Raw genomic sequence first — 17,381 nt, forward strand, 5'->3', positions numbered from 1 at the left:
CACAACAGTCCCAGACGTGCATCGACAGCAATCAGAACACCATCCAACATGCAGAGCCAGAGCCCCCAATTCCCGAAAGCCCCACTCGGCAACCACATCCCGCTCTTCGCCATCCTCATCAGCGTGTGCCTCATCGGACTTGCAATCGCTCACTTTTGCATCCAGAAGAAGGCGCCAACGCAGAAAGCGTCCCCAGCACTTCCCTCCCGATGCAGCGACGACCACGACCCGCATAACCCTCCCAAGCCTCCGCTCATCAAGGCACTTTCAAGTTGCCGGGTCGAGGCGATGACATATGATGCCGACGACGAGCTTGACTCTGATGATGACCTCTTTTCGCCTCTCAAATTGTCAGCGGACGAAGCGCCTTCATACAATTCTGGTGAAATAGCCAAGCTGACTGGACTGTCCACGACTTCGGAAAACATCATCAACTCTGCCACTGAAGACTTCCGAGCTTCCCCAAATCTAATCTTCGCCGCTGCTGTTCTGGAACCTGGCGCAGTGCTATTCTCATCCTCATCCTCAGCTCCATGCCCCGCACAGATCAATGCGGCGGCTTTCTCAAACAACGCTCATCTATCGCACAGCCAGTCATCCCAGAACAGCCATGCCACTCCTCGGCTTCACGGCGCCACCTACCTTCCTCAATGCACCGCGTCGCTACTCAAGAGTTCCACAAACCAAGGTGTGCTCTCTATCGCCGCGCAGCACAATGAGTACAAGAATGTGTCACTCGAAGCAGCTTTTCATTGAAACTTTGCTCCTGCCGCGCTTATCTTGGCGCTCGAAGTTCAACATCCCAGTCGGACACGAAAAGTATCAAGCATTTATCCTGTCAGTCTTCGTACTTTGGTTGTCCACAAGAACGATGTACCTGACATCTCTCGTGGCCCCAAATTTGACAAGTACGACAGCGCACCTTCGTCTCCTATCTATTCCTTCCCCTTTTTTTTGTCTGGCAAATCACGTTGTTGGTGAATGGCGGCGCTCGTCTTCGGATTCGCTCTCTACAATTGGCGACCGTCGGACGTCATTCGGTTCATCAGCGAAAGTGAGGAGCCGAAATGTACTGATGAACTCAAACCGGGCGGGGAGCAAACTCATCGCATGGGCCAGAGTGTGAAGATCCAAGTTGATGAACTCCATTGGCTACTCTACTCAACAAGGTTGTGCATTGGCTCATTTTACGAAGTTTGCTCGCGGACTGCCCTACTCGCATGTGTTCTGTCTCGCAAGGGCTGGCCAGCGAGGCGTGGGATTCTGCCCTGCACCACTGCATGTAATGTGAGCATCATGCTCGCCTCATGCTTCCCCAAATCATGAAGAGCCTGGCAATAACACTAGGTTGTTTGCGGCCACGACATTGGCACCCTGTTCAAGGGATGAGCTGATACTACTGTAGCTTTTCCAGGCATGATCACGACTCTCTTCTGCACATTCGTTCTGTGTGTTCATTCTGTGCTTTCATTCTGTACATTCATTCTACACGTTCGCTCCACACATTCGCGCCACACATTCGTTTTCTACTCATCATACCAGTTGCATCAACTCCTTGGATTCCGCTATTTTTGACAGATAATCGGCAAACTTCTTCGTTCTGGTAGCAGCTACTCATCTCGGTGAGCCAGTCAGCATGCTGCTCACTGTATTTCTGGCGTTCGCCGGCACAGCCAGTGCCAAAGTAATGGAGTCACTACGCCAAACACCTGATGGCTGGCGTCAAATTGGGGAGGCACACAATCACGACCGAATACACTTGCGGATCGCGATGTCGGCCCCAAATCCGGGTTTGTTCGAGCAGACTTTATATTCCATTTCAGATCCAGCACATCCCAGGTATGCTCAATACCTGAAGCGCGATGAGCTCAAGGCCATGTTGAGACCGAATGAGAAGGCGACGGAAGCGGTACTGGCCTGGCTCGTCCAGGGTGGAGTTGATCACAGCGCGATCGCGCAAGATGGAGAGTGGATTAACTTTGTTTGCACCGTTGGTGTTGCGAACGATTTGCTAGATACCTCGTTTGGCGTGTTCGAAGATGTTGATGGGCAGAAGCTCCTCCGCACTCTCAACTACTCAGTGCCGGACAAAGTCTGCGAGTACGTCAAACATCAATAGTTTGACACTTTGATGAAGCATGCTGACTACCTCTAGTTATATCGACATGATACAACCTACTACTCGATTCTCGGTGATGCAACCCATGCGCAGCACAATATACCAAGCAGAGCAAGTCGGCGATGATCATCCATACACGCCTCCTGCAGACCCTAAGGACATCAAATCCGTTTGTGATGGCAAACACGTGACCCCAGACTGCCTACGAGCACTTTACAAAATACCGGATGACCCACAGATCGACAATGCCACAAGCGGATACATGGCTTTTGCCAATTTTCTAGAACAACACCCGCGCTTCGATGATTTGAGCCAATTCACTGAAGACTACTTCCCACGCGCCAACGGTGTCCGATTCACCTGGGACACAATCAACGGAGCACCTCCACTCGAAACTGTACAAACCTCCAACGTCAGCAGTTCCGAAGCAAACTTGGACCTACAATACATTCTCGCCACCGGCTGGCCCTTGAACATCCACTCCTACAATGTCGGCGGCCTTGGCAAACTCGTCCCAGACCTCGACCAACCCACCCAAGCAGTCAACCAAAACGAACCATACCTCGACTGGCTCAACTACGTCCTCTCCCAAAACGACCAAGAACTCCCTCACACCATCTCCGTCTCGTACGGCGAAAACGAACAAAGCATCCCAGAACCCTACCGCCGCAAAGTCTGCGATCTCTTCGGCCAACTCGGAGCCCGCGGTGTCAGCGTCCTAGTCGCCTCAGGCGACAGCGGAGTCGGAAGCGCCTGCCTCACAAACGACGGGACAAACACCACCCGTTTCATGCCTCTCTTCCCAGCATCCTGCCCCTACGTCACGTCCGTAGGCGGAACCTGGAAAATCGATCCCGAAGAGGCCATAGATTTCTCCTCTGGAGGTTTCAGCGATACCTGGCCTGCCCCAGACTATCAAAAAGACGCTGTAGCGAAGTATCTAAATTTCGTAGGAAATTCCTGGCAAGGCCTCTACAACCCCTCCGGACGCGGCTATCCCGATGTCGCAGCACAAGCATACCAATACAAAGTCTTCGATCAAGGTAACGAGACGAATGTTTCCGGTGCTTCGGCTTCTGCGCCTGCTTTCGCAGGGATTATTGCTTTGTTGAATGCGAAAAGACTCCAAGCGGGGAAGAGTACATTAGGATTCCTGAATCCTTGGATTTATGGTCAGGCGTTTCAAGCTTTGACGGATGTTGTGAAGGGTGGGAGTAGTGGTTGTACGGGGATTGATAAGGTTACTGGTCTGGATACGCCGTTTGTGGAGGGGGCTTCGTGGAAGGCTGTGGAGGGTTGGGATGCGGTTACAGGGTGGGGGACGCCGGATTATGAAAAGTTGTTGGAGCTTGCGATGGCTTTGTGAGTAAATACGAAGATAGGCTGCAGGCCACAGATTTGAACTGCATTGCATAAATGGAAGTTTTGATATTATGGATCTTTTCAGTTTTCCTGGTTACCGGCCCGCAATGGTAAACAGCAATGTCAACATCATGCCCGAAACACGCCAGCTCGATATGCCTTTGAGCCTACTCCCAGTGGACGAAGAGGATGAGGGAGGGGTGGCCGCAGGGTCACTGTCCGTTGTCACCCCTGCTGCCAAAGGTGCTGTCGTGGCTGAAGCCAAAGTACTCCAAACATACTCCGCTTCATCCCCTCCACTGGTACTCTGTGCAACCGTTTCTGTCTTCCCATCAACGACGATGTATCTTCCTCCAGATCCCAGGCTCAACGTAGTCCCATGAACTGTAATCGCAGAACCTCCTGGAACTAATGTCCGGCCATCGACGACGTATCTGCCATCAGCATTCGCGGTGTACATTGTCGACCCAACAGTAATCGAAGCGGCTGCTCCATTGGGCTGTAGATCCGTCGTTCTGCCATTCACGACGATCTGAGCACCATTGCTCGCGAGACTCACTGTCGTTTTGCCTCCATCGAGCACTATTGGCGCACCTCCGGGTTGCAATGTCTGGCCCTCGATCACAAATTTGGAGGAGGGATCGGCTGTGAAAACCATCGACCCGATTGTCAGCTTTGGTGCGGGCGTGATATTTGCGGCTGCCACTTGAGTCTGTGTTTGTCCATTGATGACCAGTGTTTGTGCATTCGGCGCGAGACTGATCGTCGAGCCTGCGATAACGATCCGAGAGCCCGGTGTAAGAGTCTCTCCCTGGATGATATACTGAGATTCTGAATTTGCCGTGATGACCTGTGGACCCATTGTGAAGGATGGAGGTAGATGGTGGTCCATCAGTGCTGGTTTCGGAGTCGGAAACAACTGGATAGTGGAGGCCTTATCGTTGATTTGGAGGATGATGGAAGAGTCTGACTTGTGCAGAGCGACGGTAGTCGCTAAAGGTCCAGAGCCTAGTGTTAGAGCAGAGCCAAGGGTAAGCGTTTGGCCCTCGATAATCACAGCTGATGCTTGAGGTTGAAGGGTGACAGAGTTGAAGGTAATCGGTAACGGTGAAGACTGAGAGACGCTTTTCTGTGGTGGTTGCTGCGGACCAGGACCATGAACTGAAGCATCACCAGGGACTTGTGAAGTCGGTATTGCAGGCTCGTCCACCGCACGACTCTCAGCGAGTGTGCCGGGGCTGCTGGTGACGATGGGTATCGTGGGAGCCGGCACCACGGCCAACGTATGATGCGGCAATTGAGGCGTAGGCAGTACTTGAAACTGAGTTCCAATACCAGTCAGCGTGGTCGTCGTTGTAGCCAAGAGATACGATTGCGTGGTTCCAACAGAGATGTGTGTTCGTGGAATTCCGCCACCTCTAATGCCGCAGAGATCTGCTATGCACATAGGCGCATCAGTAACAGCAGCCGGCAAGGGAAACTGCAGCTGCTCATTCGGAATATTATAGCGGTTGTCTCTGGAAAGGTAGGTCAGAGTATATTTGAGTCCTTGAGGATCATCAACGTCGGCGGCTGTATTCGGTGCTGGAGATACTATCGGAGTTTGAGGAGTGGCGGACACAAAATTGTACCAGCAGCACGTGGAGCTGTCGGTTTTGGAAGGTGTCAGGACAGCCCATGTGACGCGGGCATCAATAGTGTTATAGGCTGTCGGATATGCCCTACAGAGATGTTAGCACAAGGCTGGATGTAGGAGTGCACTCTTACAAGGTGATTTCCCTTCCACTCAAGTCTGTCGCTGTTGCTGTGACAGTTCCATCGGAGTTGGTGTCCGTTCTTGTCCACAACTCTACCGATTTATTGCGGTACTCGGAGTGGAAGATCGTGGTAGTCGAAGCAGTAGAGGCTGCCGGGTCAACGCCGACGAAAACTGTTCCAACAGTGACGAAATTGACAGCAGAATTTATCCCGCGCCATGTAGCCAATGTCCAGACATATCTGCGGTGTGTTGCATAAGGTGCGATATATCTCGAGTCTGCCGACGATGTAGTCTCTGCGCTGTCGCTCGTAACAGTTCTCTGCGTCGTGTTGAAGTCTGAGTGTTTCGGATCAGCACCAGATCCATCGTGAATATCGATACTATTGCACTTACACTGTGAGGAGGTACATCTGCATGTAAACATGAACAGAGCCCAGAGAAGAAGGCTTCGAGAACCCATCGTCGACCTGATGCTGCTTGACTTGCCCTGTAAGGTGCTGGTCGTGGATGTTGCTGTCTCAAGGGCAGTGCGACTGATGGCGATTTCTACAAGTCTAATACCTTTGTTTACGCCATTCAGGGCGAGCAAGCCAAGCAGCGCCCATGGTTCTCGAAGGATTGCATAGCACATGTAGGGGCGACCGGAAATTCGCTAGCATCATGCTGTGCCTTGCCCTCCGTACCGCGGTCGAGAAGAACCTGCAGTGCTGGGCTGACAGGGCACATTAGGTGACTGGCCAAAGTCGATCTAACCTTGAGTTCGCCACGCAGAAGCATGCAAGCTGTGAGAGACCACATTTCGCCAGTAGGAAGCGTTGCTCAAGATGAGGGAAGCTCTCGGGACAAGACTGCAGACGAGCTTGTCCTGAAAACAACCGTACCCGTGATGGGATTGGCCAAAGGCCGTAGGTTGCGGCCTCAGATGGATCGTGGCTGAGCGTTTCAGCTGAAAGCCACAAAGGAAAGATGCCATTTGTGGACTAGTGCAGTTGTCAGCTCTACATGTTTTAGAGTTCACCGAGGACGATATTCAGGCCGAAAGGGAGGTACAGGGCCATGCATCCTGCACCACGGACTTCACGTCTTTCAAAGCCTAGTCGCATTCGGGAGTCTCCGATGTGAAATTCCATAGTTTCGGAGTCCATCGTTCATGCTCGAGCACACAAGCCAACTTGCTCGGACAACCAACAAATGCTCGACATGATGGTGACTTGCAGAGTCGCAGCAATATTCTGTGTCTCCATCACAGCAGTGCTCGGCAGGTCTGCGCCAGAGCCGTTAAGCATCAGCCCCAGCTTTTCCTGGGATGGCGCTGATGGTCGATGGTCAAGTTTCAACATTCAAGTCGGTACTCCACCTCAACTCCTTCGCGTTCTACCAAGTACATCAGCCAATGCAGGAAGCGCGCCTTGGGTCATCATAGATCCCGGCTGCAGTAAAGTCAACCCTTCGCTCGAGAAATGCGCAGATCTCCGGGGTGGCCTCTTCGAAAGCAATAGGTCTTCTTCATGGTCCACAGAAGGACTAGAGAACGGTGTCGACGGAGTGATTTACAACCTACCTGCGGATGAGGAACTTCAGATTGGACGAGATGGCAATGGCTCGTATGGTTATGACACCGTCGGTCTTGGTATACCTGGGTCTGGCCTACCGTCTCTGCAGCATCAGCTCGTTGCCGGCGTTTGGGACGACAAATACTTCGTGGGTTCACTGGGATTGAGCCCGCTTCCGACGAACTTCTCCAACCTGCAAGATCCCCAATCGAGCGTGCTGGGTGCACTGGTCAACCAGTCGCTGGTTCCGTCATCATCGTGAGTTTTCCGGACCTGTGATCTTCGGCAGGGACTGACAGGTGTGAATGCAGATGGGCCTACACAGCCGGCGCGTACTATCGTGACGTGTTCGGAAGCCTGATCTTTGGCGGCTACGACGAAACCCGCTTTCAGACAAACAACCAGACTTTCGCCTTTGATTCCATGGTATCGCGCGACCTGACTGTCAGCTTGAGATCGATCACATACGACACCGCTGGTGCGTCACCACTGCTGACGAGTAGTGTTGACATCTTCATCGATTCTCTGGTGACAGAAATTTGGTTACCAATCGAGACCTGCAATGCCTTCCAGCAGCAGTTCAATTTGACTTGGAATCCTCAAGGCCAGCTGTACCTGGTCGACGAAGTTGCGCATGCTGCTCTCGTAGCTCAAAATCCAAGCTTCACATTTACAATCGGCCAGTCAGGTGTGTTCAACACCTCAAATTTATTGGACAGTAGGACTGACTGAATCCAGGAAGCGACTCGGGTGCCACCGTTGATATCGTCCTCCCATATGCAGCATTCGATCAGGTGCTCTCAGAGCCAATTGTCAGCAATACTACGCGATGGTTTCCGATCAAGCAAGCGCAAAATGCAAGTCAGCTGTTTCTTGGGCGAACCTTCTTGCAGGAAGCATATGTTATTGCTGATTATGATCGTCGGACCTTTTCCGTCTCCCAGGCATTGTTCCCGGACTCATCGGTAAAGCAGCGCCTGACAGCGATACACCGTCCGCCATCAGAAGGCGACGCTGGCACCCACATCACCACAGCGAAACTTGCGGGGCTTATCGCGTTAGCAGTCGTGGTATCAGTCCTTTGTGTCGTCGCATTGCTCTGGTGCCTCAGAAGATCTCGAAAGATGAGTCGTGAAAATGAAGGTGGAACCACCAATGTGAAGGAGTTGAGCTCATCGTCGGCCTCACATTGTGAGGTTGACGCAAGCGAGTACCAAATATACGAGGTCGATACCAGACAGCGGATGCCGGAATTGCAGAATGGAGAGTATTTCTATCGGCATGAGTTGGAGACCAGAGAGGTCGCACAGGAGCTTCATGGTAGTTCGGCTAGGTTCAGTGGGCAGTAACAACCACCAGTTACACTCAGCCGTCAGTCAGTCGGACAACCGCATCAGACCTTTGCACCTTGCACAGCGAGGTGGTTGAATGTTTTCGAAGGCAAACCGCAGCCAGAGAGTCGAAGTCAAGTGGCGTCTGACTTCATCTGGCGCGGCGGACGTTCACGGCAGTGGTTCAGCGATAGCTTTGGGCTGACAGCACACAGCACTACCATTGACGTGACTCTGGATGGCATTTGGCCGTGGATGCAAAACTGAGATGTCGATGGAGGTAGCAAAAGGAAGGGAAGTGACACACTACTAACTTAACTTAGAGGTCTCGAATGAGCGGGCTTGGCATCTGACCTCGTTTCGAGGTTCTGTTTCCTGCTGTCACCATCTTGCACCGGCAACCGACATCATTCTTATCCACGACATTCATCATGAAAACAGCCCAGTCGTGAGAGCGGGCAGCTTCTCACAAGACTCCGCCAGATGGGAGTAGATTTAAAGGTGGAGGCCAAGCCACCAGAACACGACGGCACGACGTCAACACTCCTTCTTTCCCTCTGGACCTTCTCAACATTCCTATGGAGTATCTTCACCGAGCCTCACAAGACCATTGCAGTCCGGACACTACTCTTCCAGCCTCTTTGGATATTTCGCATGTGGAAAAGTGACTTGACTTGGAGGCAGGACCTCGGACTGTTTCTCGCCCTACACAACATGTATGGGCTTTGGTGGACACGGTCATGGACTCTGCCCAGCATTCAAGGACTGATAAGGATCGACTGGAACAATCGGGAAACGCAGATCTATTTCGGTATATTCGCACTTCTGGCCATTTGTGGTGCTGCTGCTGGATCTATCGTATTCCGTGAGCAGCAGCTGCAATCCCGGCCGTCAAGCCATGCCTTGCGCAGCCAACGGATCGACGAAGCTCTTCTGCCACCATCGATAATACCAAGTCGCACGACCCATTCTCGGATGTTTCCCAAAAAGCATTCCTTCTCGTACAGCTATCTGTTTGTTGGAGTTCCTGTTGAATTCACAGGCCGGATTGGCTCGGTCTTGTCCGTTGACAGTGCGAAAGCCGGGTGGTTCGATGTCCGTGCTGCGGACTACCTGCATCGGAGTGGCGAAGACCAGCATACACTGTCCGAAAAGTTGCGTCGATTTCTGCATACCAAAGGCGTGACAAGTAGAGACTACGCATTCGCTTATCTGGTTACCGCGCCGCGATTGCTGTCCTACTCGTTCAATCCTGCTTCGTTCTACTACATTTATGACTCCTATGCCAGTCTGAAGTATATGGTAATTGAGGTCAACAACACATTTGACGAAAGACGCTTGTATTTGTTGAGATCGGATGCTTCTGCTAAGACCGAGGGCGATGATGTGGAAAAGCGCACAACGAAGCTGTTTACAGACTCATGGGAGAAGGACTTTCACGTCTCACCCTTCAACAGCAGGAAAGGGTCATACTCGCTGCGCGCCATTGATCCTCTGGCAGCATATGAAGAGACCGGCCACATCACGATCGACAACACCATCGTCCTAAAATCTTCGAAAGAACACGCAAAAATTGTAGCACGCGTGTTCTCGGAGGGCAATCCTGAAGACCCAGAAAAGATCACTTCTTGGCAACTTACCAAGTTCATCGCGGTGTGGTGGTGGGTAGGCCTTGCCACATTTCCGCGCATTGTCTGGGAAGCAGCAAAACTCTTCTTCCGACGGAAGCTCCACGTGTGGTTCAGACCAGAGGTCGTTGGTACCACCAGTATCGGCCGAGCATACACTTCCGAAGAAAAGGCTCTTGAGCAAATCTTCCGAGACTTCCTGACACAAAGCGTCGAGCACGCCGACCGACCGCTACGAGTCATCTACGAGCCCGCACATTATGATGACGAGGAAATTGTGCTATACTCAACAAATTTCACGTACAAAGAAGATCACGACAGCACGCTGACTCTGAAAGTCATCTCCCCGGCCTTTTACAGCCGTTTTCTGCACTATGCTCATGCCAAGGAGGCTTTCGATCGGGAATGTCTGTTCACAGACGAGAAGAACCGAACGGTAACTATAGATGGTACACCGGCTCTACCTGACCTGCTCCACGCCATGAAACACGCTTCACAATTCACGACCGAAGACACGCCTCGCATTGGCTTCCTCGAGAACATACGATGGAAACTTCTCCGCCGCCTCCGCTGTCCAGCACCTGCAGCCGCCTACCCGGAAAGTCTTCGCAAGTCGACCGACGAAGAATACACAATCTCGGACATCCGATCCTTCCATTTCTCTGAGATGGATCAATATGTGCGGCAATCAACCCACATAGCACAATACAGACGAATTGTCCTCAAAATCTTCTTAGCAGAAAGATTTGCAATGGGTATACCAGGGCTCATAGCACTATGGGATATCACATTACGAAGCTGTTTAATTCTGGTATCAATGTGGTATTGCGACAATTCAGCAGTTTGGGATATCCTACGAGCTCGACCCTTTCATCGCGAGGATTTCTGGATCAGCGGATTTGCGCTTCTGCTTGCGAATAGCGTACATTTTTGGAGTCTGATCAAAGGGTGACGGAGCGTCAGCCTACTCAACAGAAGCTTTTGGCTGCATCGCTGGCTGCGATGTACATAGACATCCTCCGGTAGACAAAGCATCTTTTAGGATTTGAACTGGCAACAGTCTTTAGCCGCCAAGACAGTGAGTTCCATTCTGTTCAGTTGACAGCTCCTTCACCTCATGCTTCCCATCTTTCGCAATCTCACTTTGCACTCGACTTCCGGCGTCTCTTCACAGCCTCTTTCGCATTTGGTCCCGCCGCTTCTCTCTCCTGCTTCTGACCTCTCGTCATGCGGTGTGGACTCATACCACCCGTGACACCCTTGCGCGAGTTCGTGTCAAGGATGTCTTTCAGCTCGTGCGCGCCCATTGTCCTTCTGGTGCGAGCAGCAGATTTCTTTGCTTCGTTGGCACCTTCGCGGGCAGTTGCCTTATCATCTTGCGCACCCTTTGCTTCTGGACGCAGTGAGCTTTTATTGGACGGTGCTTGACTGGCCTCCTGTTTCGAGGTTGCCTCTGAAGCTGGTGGAGCAGTCTGGGAATTGGATGGTTCGTCGCTCGTGGCAACAGATTTGCCGCGGCGATTCTTCTGTGGAAGAGGCATGGCAACCAGCAAAGATTTGCGACGGGTGCCATCTTCCGTCACTTCGTATTGAGCGGCTTTTGGACTGCGGACCTCTACTTCGTGTGCGGATCGCGAAGAATCTGATTCTGGCTGGCCTTCTGCCATTTCCGCATCTGCCGCAGACAAAGTAGCACCAGAAGCCAGCTCGTCCATCTTTGCAAAGCGAGGGGGCGGTATGGAGGACGCGCTTGGGGTTCCAGCAAGGGTCGCGGGCGAGACAATTGCTCCTTCAGCCTCAGCCTCTTTCGCCTTCTTCGCTGGTCGACGAGTGGCCAAGGGCGACGCTGAAGCATCTCGCTTCGATTTGGCGTTGGCCTTGTCTCGGGCGAGAGAGAATGGCACGGCGCCCGGTGTACTGAGTGGCGAGTTTTGCTGCGTCTCTTCATCGCGCATCTCCGCTTGGAGGTCGCTACGGTTGCTGCTGGACGGCGGCATCGGGCTGTGGCTTGGACCAGGAGTGTTCTTCACGGACGCAAAGAGGTCCATTGGTATAGTGGGCGAAGAAGCCCTGGGAGTCTGGCCGGTGAGCGCCATCGCAGCGCTTTTTGCAATGTTCGCTGCGTGACTATCGTCGTTGTTGCAAGCTGGTGATTCGTTGCGGTGCTCATCTTTGTTGGCGTTTGATTTCTCTAGGACTGGCTCGAAGCCCGCGGCGGCTTCGATGCCTTCCATTGCTTCAAGATCCGGCAGTAAAGTGCTGAACTCGTCGTCTGCAGTTGTGTGCAGCTCCTCTCCGCCTTCGTCAAGTACATGATCTGCACTTGTGTGCTCGCGCTCGGTCGCTGGCTCTGGAGTGCGATAGAAGCGATCGATTTCTTCGAGTCCATCCTCGTAGGTTAGTGGCATCAATGCCGATTCCGCGAACTGTTCGCGCTCCATTTGTGGTTGTTGTTGTCCATGTCAGTGAGCGCGTGTTTCTGAATGGGTACTGTTGCTTATAGTAGAAGGGCAGTGAAGTAACCCGCCCTTCACCTGCAGCGGCTACATTAGCGTCACCAGCAGTTGCGCGCGTGAAGTGCAGCTCGCTCAACGGCTAGACCTCTCATCTGTCTTCACGGTCTGGCGACTGTAGAGCGCAAAGTGCTGCATTGTGCGAGATGTGATTTTTCGGGCTGTGTCATTGAGCTGCTGCTGTCGGAGGTCTATGTCATCGAAGTGCTGCACAACACTGCAGTCTGCTTGTGCTCCACACCGAGGCCGTGAATTTTGTCGCCGCGATACTCCACCTTCCCAGAGCCAATGTCTGATGACAACCCAGCCGCACTGCACTTGCGTACTGTCCCAGGACCATCTGGCGTACTATTCCGATCTCGTGCATGCTGTACTTGCTGGGCTTCTGGTACCGTATCCGCTAAATCGTGCAAATCATGCAGTAATCGCAATGCCACTCTCTAAGCTCCGAAACCCATTCAAAACGGGATGGCGTGCCCTATTGCTTGAGATGTATCTGCTGGCGCTCCGAGCATTCCTGCGGTCGTCAGTGTTGCCTGCGGTGTTACTTGCCCTCAACTTTCACCCACTTTTGCCCATGTCTGTCGCACAACAGCAACACAAGATGGCAGCTGGCCAGCATACAATCTATCCGAGCCTCCATCAGCCATCTTTCCCGAATGCACCTCGTCCTATTCTCTTACTGCCATGCACACTCCAATGATGAATCCTAGTGTCGGGCCCACCACTCTGGTCGATCGAGGTCAGCGGCGTGTATCGGAAGGTTGACTTGCGCATGCGTACTTGACTTTGCACGGGTTCTGGTCTGTACCACATTGTATACAGAGCGGTAAGGGTATGAAGCCGCAGTCCATGTCTCCCGTTTAATGGATGCTAAGCTGATAGTGGTAAATTCAGTGAGATCGGAAACTGGTGGTTTGAAGGTGTGCGAAGCTTTCCTGCTTACAATGCTTGCTTGTGTCGTTGTGACAGAGGTCAGAAGCAAGAGAAGAGCGAGACTTGCCAGTGTCTGACGCGTTGCCCAGCTCTAGTGAGACAGCGAAAGCTGGTGCATCTGCGATCGCTGCAAGTTTGCAGACCAAAAACGTGCAGCAGTCGCGTCCAATCGAGAGAAGTGATGTCAGCACCGGACCTGAGCTCCGATCCTGGTGAGCCATTTCAAATCCTGCCCCTGCTTGATGACAGACATCACTTCGTTCTTCGTGAAAGGCCTACAAAGTAATGCAAGACTCTACAAGGCGGGCATTATGAAGATGAGAGCATAACACCGCCGCAAAATGCCCTGACCGCCCGCGTCCGACCGCAGAAGACCCAGTATGGAGACCGAAGATGCACGATGCCTCAAACTGCACGGCCGTAGCACAGTATGCGCGAAGAATCCACGTGGGGAGCCGGCAAAAGTTTGAAGAAGCAAAGCGACTTCAGCCAGAAGAGAAGAGAGTTTATTCTCTGCAGCGTCGAGTAGATGGTAAAGGGAGAGATGGCAGCACGCCGATAGCGACAGCATATGGCTGATGACTATTCACCCTCGGCCATAGAAATGGATTGCTCAGCATGCCGTTGAGGATTCACGCACAAGCATTAAGACTGTGCCAGGTGCTCCAATCGCCATATTCCAAGACCGGCGCGTATCTTCCGACCACATTAGTGATGAGTGATCAGGAAATCCTCACATTCAAGCCAAGTCCGAGCTCGAAGCGAACGCGAGATATGCCCGTGATGTGAGCCCGGTCAGTGAAGATGCAATAGAAGTGAAACGCTGAGAACATTTCAACAGTGAGTTCAGTTTTGCGTCGACTGCCTGACCAGATCCGTCTATGATGGAGACTTGGTATAGCCATCGTGTTTCCACATCTGGGGTCGAAGGGACACTACGCTATCAATGCACTAGCGCCATGCAGCCGCCCTCGGCACCAACGTCGCGTGGCGCACAGCTCCACCGCGATCGCGGCTCCGTGTGCTGGTACATATTCGCACGTAGGGCGCTGGAAGTGAATGATCACGCAATGCTCAGTTCACTAGTCCGCGCGACAGTCGCACATAAATGAGCTTAGAAGCCACTGACCAAGCTGGCGAGACACATCTTGCTGCGCAACGACAACAACAGCACAAGATGACGAGCACGACCTACAAGTCGCGCGAGTATACGGAGAAGCCCGCTCCGCCGGAATCAGATATCGAATCAGCTCTGGAAGCGCACGAAATGGGCAGCACGGAAGATGGTACAGAGGGCGCTGAGCACCACGCTCGAGAGAATTCGAAGGCCGCCGACGCCGAACGCCCACCGCTTACACGAGTTGTTACTGCGCAAGACTGGTCAGGGCCTGATGACCCCGAGAACCCTCTCAATGTAAGCAGTGTGATCAAGGACTGTCCTTTGTTGCCTCGATGAATCCCCCTTCGGTTGTATCTGGCCCGCCCATATGGTTTTGATTTGCGTTGTCTCGTACATGCTTCGCTTCGGAGCCATGCTGACATGGTGTCTAGTGGAGTCTGCTGAAGAAGGCCTGTCATTTCTGGCCTGTCGCTTTTCTCGGCTTTGCAGTGACAGCAGCCTCATCGATAATCACCCCTGCAAACCGGGACCTACAGATCTACTTTGGAGTCTCGAGAACGGTTGCCATCCTACCACTTACGCTGTACGTGATTGGACTTGGACTTGGACCTACCATCGCTGCACCTGTTTCGGAGATGTATGGGCGATCAATCGTTTACAAGATCACTCTCCCGGTGTGCATACTCTTTCTCGTCGGCTCAGGGCTCTCGAAATCCTTCGCCAGTCTCTGTGTGACTAGAATCCTTGCTGGAATTGCTGGAGGTCCAGTGCTAGCGGTCGGTGCGGGCACGAATGCCGACACGTTCCTACCTAAGGATCGTGCATTTTCCTCATCGTTGTTCATCATGATGCCCTTCCTGGGCCCAGGACGTAAGTCACCTCACTCCTGTTACGAACACAATCAGGTCGCCAAAATGGCACTAACATCGCGCTAGTCGGACCCATCATCGGGGGTTTCGCTGCGCAGTATCGAGGCTGGCAGTGGACAATCTGGTGCATGATCATCATTCTTGGCGTCGCCTATCTCACCTGCCTGCCAATGCACGAAACTTACAAGAAGACGATACTGCAGAAACGCGCCAAGAAATTGGGACTGAAACCTCCACCAGGACCTAATGTGTTCAGCATTGGATATCTCAAGACGCTTTTGATGATGACCATTGGGCGACCTGTCACGATGATCTTCACTGAGTCCATCGTGTTTCTTTTCGGCGTGTACAACTCTTTCGCTTTCGCCATTCTCTTCTCGTTCTTCGCTGCATTCCCCTACACATTCACCACGGTCTACAACTTCAATACATGGCAGAACGGCTTGGTATTTGGTTCAGTGGGCGTCGGCGTGATTGCTGGCGTTGCTGTCAGCATTACGTGTGACAGATTGATCTACTTGAAGAAGCACAAAGTAGCAGCGGCTCAAGGCAGACCCATGTTACCACCAGAGGAACGTTTATACCCAGGCATGATCGGTGCATTCGCATTGCCAATTGGGTAGGATCAGTCTTCAGAACCCATCCTCGATAGTCTTTTACTGACACGAAACGCAGACTCTTTTGGTTCGCCTGGACTGCTCGCAGCGACGTTCACTGGATCGTGCCAATTCTTTCCGGGATCCCCTTCGCACTCGGTAATATGGCTTTGTTCCTGTCATCGGTCTTGTATCTGATGGATGTCTACGGCCCGATGAATGGCGCAAGCGCAATGGCAGCCAATGGCCTCATGAGATACACAACAGGGGCAGTGTTTCCCCTTTTCGCAGTCCAGTATGACCTCTGATATCCCATGTCGGAGTAATATGAGCTAACTTTGGACAGGATGTACGAACGTTTGGGGATTGACTGGGCGACATCACTCCTTGGCTTCATTTGCGTTGCCATGTTGCCCATCCCGTTCGTCTTCTACAAATATGGTCCACAGATCCGGAAACGAAGCCGCTACAACACAGCATGATTTTCTTGATGAGATCAGGCAACACTCAACACAAATTGCGCCTCACAGAACGAGCAGCTCGACAGCCTTGCCTGCATCGGTTGCAAATCCATCACATCAAGCGAAAGAGAAAATCATGACAAGTGTCAGACATGAAGTCAAACCGAACAGAGACGGCTCGCCATTGGTATTATCGTTCTTTATGGTTCCCCGTCATGTCAGAGGATGCGCGATTCATGGCACTTCACTCTTTCGGATTCGCTCTTCAGTGCTGCATGGACCAGGGTACCTCGACAAGATATGGAGTCTGGAATCGTGTCTGCGATGGGCTCTGGTGATCGGAGAAAATTCGCGGTTGATCTGTCGAGTACATTGCTCGCGCCTTTCAAAGGCTATCAACCGGAGTTTTCGTGGCATAATACGAAACTGCCGCATCTCAGTCGGAAAAAGGCTGGAAGTTCACAGCTTGCTACATCGATCGAGTCTTGGGAACTTTTTCGAAGAGACTGCAAGAAGCACCGCCACATCATTATCACACTTTCCACTGAGTGGACCACGATACATAGATACCAGTGGCAAACCACTGCAGCTCCAGTTCAGAAGTTTCCCCCGTACGGCGCCTATAAGGCTCTTCGCAGGTTCTCATCGGATCGATACAAATGATGCGCATACCTTGGGCGTGGAGATCCCTGCGAGCATGCTGGAGCTGCTTCACACTCGGGACACAGGGCAATGTCGCAGTAATTGGTGATTTCAAGAGTGGTCAGCTCCCTGCTGAACTGCGGACCACATCGCAGACAGAGCGTATGCGGCTCTGGCAATGGACTTTGCGCGCACGGCGATCATTCGGTCTTCCAAATCGAAATCAAAGCTGGTTCGACTTGGCCATGTGACCTGTGGCGAGTCTAGATAGAAGCTATTTCGAGCACAGAAATTATGGTCGCTTGTGCGTGTTGTTCTAGACTCGTTCCAGCAGACAAACATACAGCCCGCATTCTAGCAGTCTTATCTTCACGATCAGCTCAAGACCAGCGTGACAACGCTAGCCCGTCGATGGCAAAATACTTCTCAAACCCGACCCCTGCTCTCGTCGAACCTGTCATCGTTTCACAGTACGACTCGCCATCAAATCCA

General features: G+C 52.4%; 8 protein-coding genes across 8 annotated transcripts; 5 read left to right on the top strand and 3 right to left on the bottom strand.

Moving 5' to 3' along the window:
* Positions 1-48: 48 nt before the first annotated feature.
* RHO25_008246 (uncharacterized protein) lies at positions 49-756 on the top strand (the record flags this gene model as incomplete). The annotated part of the gene is made up of 1 exon (XM_023600385.1): positions 49-756. The coding sequence occupies one exon, from the start codon at positions 49-51 to the stop codon at positions 754-756; it is 708 nt and encodes a 235-aa protein (XP_023449449.1).
* Positions 757-1,771: 1,015 nt separating this feature from the next.
* RHO25_008247 (uncharacterized protein) lies at positions 1,772-3,485 on the top strand (the record flags this gene model as incomplete). The annotated part of the gene is made up of 2 exons (XM_023600386.1): positions 1,772-2,100; positions 2,156-3,485. 2 exons carry the CDS (start codon positions 1,772-1,774, stop codon positions 3,483-3,485), a joined length of 1,659 nt encoding a protein of 552 aa, XP_023449797.1.
* A 208-nt stretch (positions 3,486-3,693) lies between these two features.
* Positions 3,694-5,871, bottom strand: RHO25_008248 (uncharacterized protein; the record flags this gene model as incomplete). The annotated part of the gene is made up of 4 exons (XM_023600387.2): positions 3,694-3,712; positions 3,763-5,202; positions 5,249-5,576; positions 5,634-5,871. 4 exons carry the CDS (start codon positions 5,869-5,871, stop codon positions 3,694-3,696), a joined length of 2,025 nt encoding a protein of 674 aa, XP_023449447.2.
* A 560-nt stretch (positions 5,872-6,431) lies between these two features.
* RHO25_008249 (uncharacterized protein) lies at positions 6,432-8,142 on the top strand (the record flags this gene model as incomplete). The annotated part of the gene is made up of 3 exons (XM_023600388.1): positions 6,432-7,051; positions 7,105-7,481; positions 7,532-8,142. 3 exons carry the CDS (start codon positions 6,432-6,434, stop codon positions 8,140-8,142), a joined length of 1,608 nt encoding a protein of 535 aa, XP_023449448.1.
* A 696-nt stretch (positions 8,143-8,838) lies between these two features.
* Positions 8,839-10,704, top strand: RHO25_008250 (uncharacterized protein; the record flags this gene model as incomplete). Its single annotated transcript, XM_023600389.2, has 1 exon — positions 8,839-10,704. The coding sequence occupies one exon, from the start codon at positions 8,839-8,841 to the stop codon at positions 10,702-10,704; it is 1,866 nt and encodes a 621-aa protein (XP_023449799.2).
* A 187-nt stretch (positions 10,705-10,891) lies between these two features.
* On the bottom strand, positions 10,892-12,193 carry RHO25_008251 (uncharacterized protein; the record flags this gene model as incomplete). The annotated part of the gene is made up of 1 exon (XM_023600390.1): positions 10,892-12,193. One exon carries the CDS (start codon positions 12,191-12,193, stop codon positions 10,892-10,894), a length of 1,302 nt encoding a protein of 433 aa, XP_023449152.1.
* A 486-nt stretch (positions 12,194-12,679) lies between these two features.
* Positions 12,680-13,081, bottom strand: RHO25_008252 (uncharacterized protein; the record flags this gene model as incomplete). The annotated part of the gene is made up of 4 exons (XM_023600391.2): positions 12,680-12,782; positions 12,835-12,892; positions 12,949-12,994; positions 13,049-13,081. The coding sequence occupies 4 exons, from the start codon at positions 13,079-13,081 to the stop codon at positions 12,680-12,682; spliced, it is 240 nt and encodes a 79-aa protein (XP_023449451.1).
* Positions 13,082-14,309: 1,228 nt separating this feature from the next.
* Positions 14,310-16,268, top strand: RHO25_008253 (uncharacterized protein; the record flags this gene model as incomplete). Its single annotated transcript, XM_023600392.2, has 5 exons — positions 14,310-14,615; positions 14,753-15,191; positions 15,257-15,809; positions 15,866-16,081; positions 16,133-16,268. The coding sequence occupies 5 exons, from the start codon at positions 14,310-14,312 to the stop codon at positions 16,266-16,268; spliced, it is 1,650 nt and encodes a 549-aa protein (XP_023449798.1).
* Positions 16,269-17,381: the final 1,113 nt, after the last annotated feature.

This window comes from Cercospora beticola, chromosome 5, assembly GCF_033473495.1.
Source record: "Cercospora beticola chromosome 5, complete sequence".
In the NCBI taxonomy this organism is placed as follows: Eukaryota; Fungi; Ascomycota; class Dothideomycetes; order Mycosphaerellales; family Mycosphaerellaceae; genus Cercospora; species Cercospora beticola.